This window comes from Rhagoletis pomonella, unplaced genomic scaffold (genome assembly GCF_013731165.1).
Source record: "Rhagoletis pomonella isolate Grant_MI unplaced genomic scaffold, Rhpom_1.0 Rhpom_scaffold_00009, whole genome shotgun sequence".
NCBI classification, from domain to species: Eukaryota; Metazoa; Arthropoda; class Insecta; order Diptera; family Tephritidae; genus Rhagoletis; species Rhagoletis pomonella.
Window position 1 is genome coordinate 37,928,380 of NW_023458563.1, and position 7,068 is coordinate 37,935,447.

A 7,068-nucleotide genomic window follows, 5' to 3' on the forward strand; every position below is an offset into this window, starting at 1 on the left:
GACACGGTAATCATCGAGGTGGAAGGAATCCTAAATTCCAGACCAATCAGCCCAATGTCCGACAATCCTAACGATCTAACAGCTTTAACTCCAGGCCACTTCCTCATAGGAGAACCCCTAAATGCCCACGTTGATCCAACGTGTAGCCCACAGCAAACAAATTTATTAACAAGATGGAAACTTGTTTCTCACCTCAAACGCGAGTTTTGGAATCGGTGGTCCCGCGAATATTTATCGGACCTTCAGCTGCGAAATAAGTGGAAGAAACGACACAACAACATCATCCGTTCGTTTCAAAGGCAGTTAAAAAATTCGTATAATTTTCGTCACGAAATTGATATCATAAATTTAAGTTTACCTCAAAGAGGTGGTTTATTTGATATCAATTATTTTGGGGTAGCAAATTTAAAACCGACGAAAATACAAACAATAATCTAAATGTTTTATTTTTCTCAAATAAATTGCTAAAAATATTATCTAAATCTAAATTATGTATTCAAATCGATTTGCCCATTGAAACATATAATTTTTCGAATACGGAATAAAGCGAAAAAGAATGATCATATCCTTTGTATTCGAAAAAATTATGAGAAGTGATAAAAACTTATCAAGTTGGTACCAACTTTGGATACAATAAACATTTGTATTCGTCTGATTGTCTCGTAGTTTATTTTTATATGTTAATTTTTAACCATTTGACCCTTTTTGGAGCGAAATTTTTTTCAATTTGAATCGCAATATCTCCATAACAAGAGTTTTCCCAGATATAAGCTATATACCAGATGAAAGATAAGATTTTGGGCTAGATTTGTGGAAACCTAGAATAAAATCGACGGACCATTTTTTGAGAAAATGCCCGAAATGTATATTTTCAGCATCCCGATTTTTAAATTTCAGGCGATAACGTTATGACATATTTATATTTAATAAATACAAAAGATGGCGTTAGATAGCTTGTTTAAAGACCCTTTCTTCTGATATCCACGTCAATGGTATGGACTGAGAAGTGCGGCCTCAGTGGTAGTTTAAAAAATTGCCTTTTTTCGATTTTCAGGCAGCAGCCACGCCCACAATGGCATACGAATCAAAACTTCCTGGAACAAAACCTTCTTAGTTTTTTTGTAGTCTAATTCCTGAAAGTTTGAAAAAAATTAAATGAAGGTACGAACAGACGCCACATACATACCAACCCATCTCGTAGTGGAGACACGAACCAAAACACATTTACCTCTATATCTTTCCAACTAGTAGCCGGAACTTATTATATAAGGTATCGTTTGAAAGGTATTGGCCTATAGAATAACATAAATATGTTGGATGTACCGATGTGCATCCTTAAACCGGCAAAAGCAAAAACACCTTTTTTTGTTTCGCAACACTTTAGCCAAATTTTTAAGAATCCGGTTAATCGTTTATGAAGCTTGAATACGTTTTCTGGACACACTCTGCAAGACCTTTCCAACGATATCTCAAACATGTCGATTGGACGTCTGGATAAAAACTTCCAAATCTCGTGTATATATAAGTCATTTCAGCATGCTACTGTGGCTGCTTTCGTCACTTGCGCGCACTGCCGTGCGCTGTGACACAAAGTTGTTGAAAACACAACCCTGTGACTGCCAAAATGTACAAATCTGTATAAATGTACAAACCGTGTGATCCCTGATCAACCAGACTGAATTCTTTTTTAGCTAAAAGAAAAATGTGTAAAATGATAACTTATAACAAATAAATAAAGTTTTAGTTTTTAGTAGGCCACACAATGCCTCTTTGGCAAATAGGCGAAAAAGATCAGAAAAATCGCCCAAGTCTATTTAATTTTTTGATTATTACATGTGACAAAACCTTTAAAAAGCTTCTCCCGTCAAAAGCTTTGATCGTAATCCACCACAAATCAAATAGGAAGACATGCTCTGCCTAAGCCAAATCCATATCGTCATTTAAAGTACAAAAGCGCGTATCAACAAAATGCAAAACCGCGTATGTGAGGTTGCATAAATTATTTTCTAGAGAGTAAAAACACTCATATTTAAAATTGTTCTCTTTTTTATAAAGCAATCGCATTCCTGGCTAGCATATTTCAGGACGAATGGATAAGGATTGAGCCAAGAGCAAATCCAATTTTTGGCTGAAAATGTCAGTTACGCAGTTTTGCAGAATGACGATACGCGGTTTTGTACTTTAAACGACGATATGTAGCTGAACATGTTCGCCACTTTTTTTCGTAGGAGAGGGAAATGCTTTATGCACTGGCCGGGTGCTCTATCTCTATACTACCTTCCCCGAGTGTGGGACTCCCACCGAAGCGTGTTGGGCTACCCACTAAACCCAAACTCCCACCGCCCGCGCAAGAATCCCGCATCTGGCACCGTATTTCTGCATGTCTTCAGATGCACTTGTTACAGCGCTCTTACACGATATGTATTTGCATATGTAAATGCTACTTTTTTCTATCTACTCGAATGCGCCATATACAAGAACGTATCGGAAAAGTAACATTTACATGTGCAAATACATATCGTGTAAATAGCTATTAGTAGAGCAGTCGATTTCCAAAAAATGGTCAAGAATCAGTTTTTGATGGGAACCGCTTTTTCACGAGATTCCCGTGGATTGAAAAGCTCGTGATGCAGTTGATATTTTTTATAAAAACACAAACTTTTTTTATAATACATATAGAATATTTAGCATAAATTATTATTTTTTGTATTTAATTTTTTTCTTTCTTTTTCGTATTCTCGATAAGCTCGTATGTCTCGTTAACTACTTGAAATTGCTTGTAGGTATGACAGTACCCGAGATTGTAGCGATAATTCGATTCCCCGGGTATCAAATACTCGAGATTTCGCGAGCGAAAATCGAAATTCCTATTTGTCAGTAAAAATATAAAAGATTCAATAGCATATACACATATAAATACATATTTAGGTACAAAATTTTAAAATTGAATTATTTTCTCTCATATACCATTTCATGCAAGTGTTTTTTTAATTTTAGGCTTGCGGAAAGTACCTACCGGCTTCGGGCAATGCTCAAAATAATCAAAACAATCAGCCCATGGATGGTACGTACCTGGTGGAGGCTTCCTTTTAAGGCGTAATATACTTACATATACTGATAAAATGTAATTACAAATTGATAAAGTATTAAATATTACAGCACCGAGTTTATAACCTAAAAATATAATACATGTATATACAAACCTTGCAACTTAAAAAATTTAAATAGCGAAATCTTTAAACTATGTATTTCTTGTAGCATATCTATGTTGAACAAGTCAAGGAAATTCTGGGAAGAAATAATTTTGCCCTGATTTTGTAAAATAAAAGTTCTATGAAAACAATTTGGGTCTTTTAAATTGGATTGTCAATAAAAATGCGATTGGAGGCATGTTTTTAAGAGGAGTGAATCAAAGTGCTTCGAAATAAAAATACCACTGGTTGATAGTTCTCAGATATTAAAAAGAGAAAATCTTACCTGCTCCAGAATGTGGGGACTTCATCACAAAAGAAACAGCGTATTCGATTTGATGCTGACAACATAGCTAGCCTGGAAAGAGAATGCTGCAGAGGAGTATTAACTCTACCTCAGGGCCGGCCGCAGGGGGAGGGGATTTATGTAAAGTAATTCGCAACAACCAAGAATACCACAATACACCACACACACACCAGCAGAATACACCACAACTCAATGAAAAGTCCCCTTTCAGACACGTCAAGTCTTGCTTTCAAGTCTGCTCGTTCGTAGGCGAAGGAGGTGAGAAGAGAGGGGAAGAGTACAGATACCTCCGTACCGTCAATTCGTTTCAAGTTTTCTTGTCTCTTTTGATCCTTTCGTTGCTTCCCATTTAAAGAACCAAGGACTTGAATTCAATTAAAGTTGACGCGTGTGGAAGCAAATAGAAAACACAAAAGAGAATGCGAAAAAAATTGCTTTCAAGACTTGACGTGTCTGAAAGGGGACAAAGCCTCATGATGCGTTACCCTGCAGTGAAAAGCTGAACCAGTATGCACAAATTCCAGTTCATGAACTATTATTTAAGGATAAAAGTTATACCAGTTCGTTATAAACCATAATTACACCACTTCCTCATAGAAAAAAGTAAACAAGTTGGTAGAAATTCTAGTTCGAAAACTGGTATTAAATGGGGAAGTCATACCAGTTCGTCATGGACTATAATTATACCAGTTGTCCGCAGTGAAATGCCAAACCAGCCAGTATAAATACTAGTTCATTAATTAGTATTCGCTAAGGGTCTGATTATGCATACTTCGCATAACTTCGCACAACCATTTGCACCAGTGCAATAAAAATGTAACTTAAGAAAATGTGAAGCGAAATCTAAACTGAACAGATCGCTAAGTTTTTAAAAATTCTGCTAATTTCTGGGTAATGGAATACATACAAATTAGATACAAAGTACATACGAAATTACAGTATAAAGTTTATGCGAAGTTGTGCGAAGTATGCATAATCAGACCATAAGGCTTTCTGCACATTGGTCATCCAATCATAGTTGCTTCATCGTCACAATCATGATGCAACGATTACATGACGACTACACTTTCGCCCACTCGGTCGTGATATTTCAATTCATTTGGCGTCTAAAAAATCACTTGGAGCTGGTATTTTCTGTTTTCTGGTTGATATTTTCGTGAAATATTTACAAAAACCTGCAATTTTTAAAATATAGACTATGCTGCAACAATTCTAGACATCATTTTTCAGTAAAATCTCTTCTTTTCTTTTCCTGAAATGTGTTTTGAACATGCACACAGAGACTTTTTACAATTTCGTCACATTTTATAGTTAAAACGCTCACATTTATTGAATTTTAATGCAATTATGCACTTTTCAATAATTTCCACAGATTTTATGCAAAAAATGCTAATTTTTTTGCAATTTTAATGCAAATATTAACTTGTTCACTAATTCTTCCCCATAAAATGTAAACAAATAATACGTGCACAACGATTAGCAAACGACGGTGCCGTATTTATCCGTTTCTGCATCTTCTACGATTTGCCGATAACTAGGCGATAACGACAAGTGTGCCAATCTCCTTTGAAATGCATGTGCTCGGCTCAAAATTTCAGGGCGAGACGATAACGCAACTATGATTGGACGACAAGTGTGCAGATAGCCTAAAGCGACGACCCACAGTGGTGCAAAAAAGGTTGCTATGGACAAATCAATTTTGAGAGCCCAAATATGAACCGCCTTCATGCTTCTTTTTTTAAATAAGAGATAATTAAATTTCGCGTCGATCTATCCGTGGCGATTTTTTTAAAGAAGCTCTAGTTTTTTATTTATTTATGTTGAAAAGTGAAAGAAAACAAATTTTTACGTTTTCATGCTTCCAGTTTTTTCGAAAATACTTGAAATTAATTTCAAATGCCTGCAATTATTTAAAAAAATGTTCATGAACATAGGATGCATTTACTTAAAAAATGTTTTTAATTTTTCATATATACTGATATATATATTTTGAAAGCCGTTGTTTTCTAATCGAAAAACTCGAGAACAACTGTACCGTAATTTTTGAAATTTTGGACATCGACTCTAGACCCCCAAAGGATGATAATAGAAGAAAACTAATTTCGATATAACAAAGGGGGCGTGGCACCTCCCATACAAACCGATGTTTTCACACAAATAATCTCTGGAAGTATTCATCGTAGAGTGCTGCAACTTAGTATAGAGATATATAATAACAACGCCAAACTCATGGAAAAATTGAGAGTTATTGAAAAACGGGGCGTGGCACCTACTATACAAATTGAATTTCTCACATTAGAAACTGAATTTCTCACATTAGAAACTGAATTTCTCACACTAGAATGTGTATGAGGTGTGAGAAATTCAGTTTGTATGGGAGGTGCCACGCCCCGTTTTTCAATAACTCCCATTTTTTCCATGAGTTTGGCGTTGATATTATATATCTATGTACTAAGTTGCAGCCCTCTACGATGAATACTTCCAGAGATATGTTGTGTGAAAAGTTCAGTTTGTATGGAAGGTGCCACACCCCCTTTATATATCGAAAATGCTTTTCATCCCCGGATAGTCTGGAGTCGATGTCCGAAATTTAAAAAATATTGGTACAGCTATTCTCGAGTTTTTCGAACAGAAAAAACGGCTTTCAAAATATATATGTATTAGTATAGATAACAAATGAAACGCATCTTTTAATTAAATGTATCCTATGGTGAAAAGGTTTATGAATAATTTTTATTCAGACATTTGAAATAAATTTCAAGCATTTTCCAAAAAATTGGAAGCATTCAAACGTAAAAATATTTTTTCTTCCATTTTTCAACATTAATAATTGAAAACCTAGAGCTTTTTTATGCGATGCGAAATTTAATTATCCCTTATTTAAAAGAAAGGAAAATGAAATCGGTTCATATTTGGGCCCCCAAAATTGATTTGTCCTGAGCAATCTTTTTTGCCCTACTGTACGACCTACCTTTCCGGCGATTTCGAACAAGTTATGCGATCAGTGACATCTGTCTTTGAATAGCCGCAACCAAAAGTAAACAGTGGTTAATTGCTTTCATCACAAATGTCGGCTGTGGCGTCGACTGAAGACTACGGATTTCGGTTCTGAGATCTCAGGTTCGAGTGCGCGTGGAGGTTGTTAAAGTAAAGTAAGTAAGTAAATTTATATAATTATAATTATTTCAATTTATTTCAATTTAAATATTAATATTAAATATAAAATAAATTTTGTACATAAATTTAATTTCATTTGGAAAAAACCTAAATTCTCTCAAACACCGTAAAAAAATTAAAATAAATAATTTTTTGTTCTTTTTAAAACAATAAATTTGAAAATTCCAACAAGAGATATAAATAAAAAAAGATTCACTCACTGAGATTTGAACTCGGATCTCTTGATTTGGTGTGCCAAAGCTTTACTCTGTCGACCATTGACATATGACATTGACAAATGAAATACTTATGCTTTTCACGAGGGTGAATAGGCAGTCTATCCCGTCAACTGGCATGATGCCACTAGCAAGGTGTATTAAACAAGGTGTGATTGACAACTCAGTGCGGCTCTCT

General features: G+C 35.0%; 1 protein-coding gene across 10 annotated transcripts in view; it reads left to right on the top strand.

The window, feature by feature from the left end:
• LOC118745772 (potassium voltage-gated channel protein Shal) overlaps positions 1–3,183 on the top strand; it is a 247,371-nt gene extending 244,188 nt beyond the window's left edge. For all 10 annotated transcript variants that reach the window (XM_036479429.1, XM_036479425.1, XM_036479435.1 and 7 more), the window contains one exon: positions 2,998–3,183. In XM_036479429.1, the coding sequence (XP_036335322.1) occupies positions 2,998–3,093 (96 nt within the window). In that variant the 3' untranslated portion in view covers positions 3,094–3,183. The remainder of the gene's footprint in view (positions 1–2,997) is intronic.
• The last annotated feature ends 3,885 nt before the right edge of the window (positions 3,184–7,068 follow it).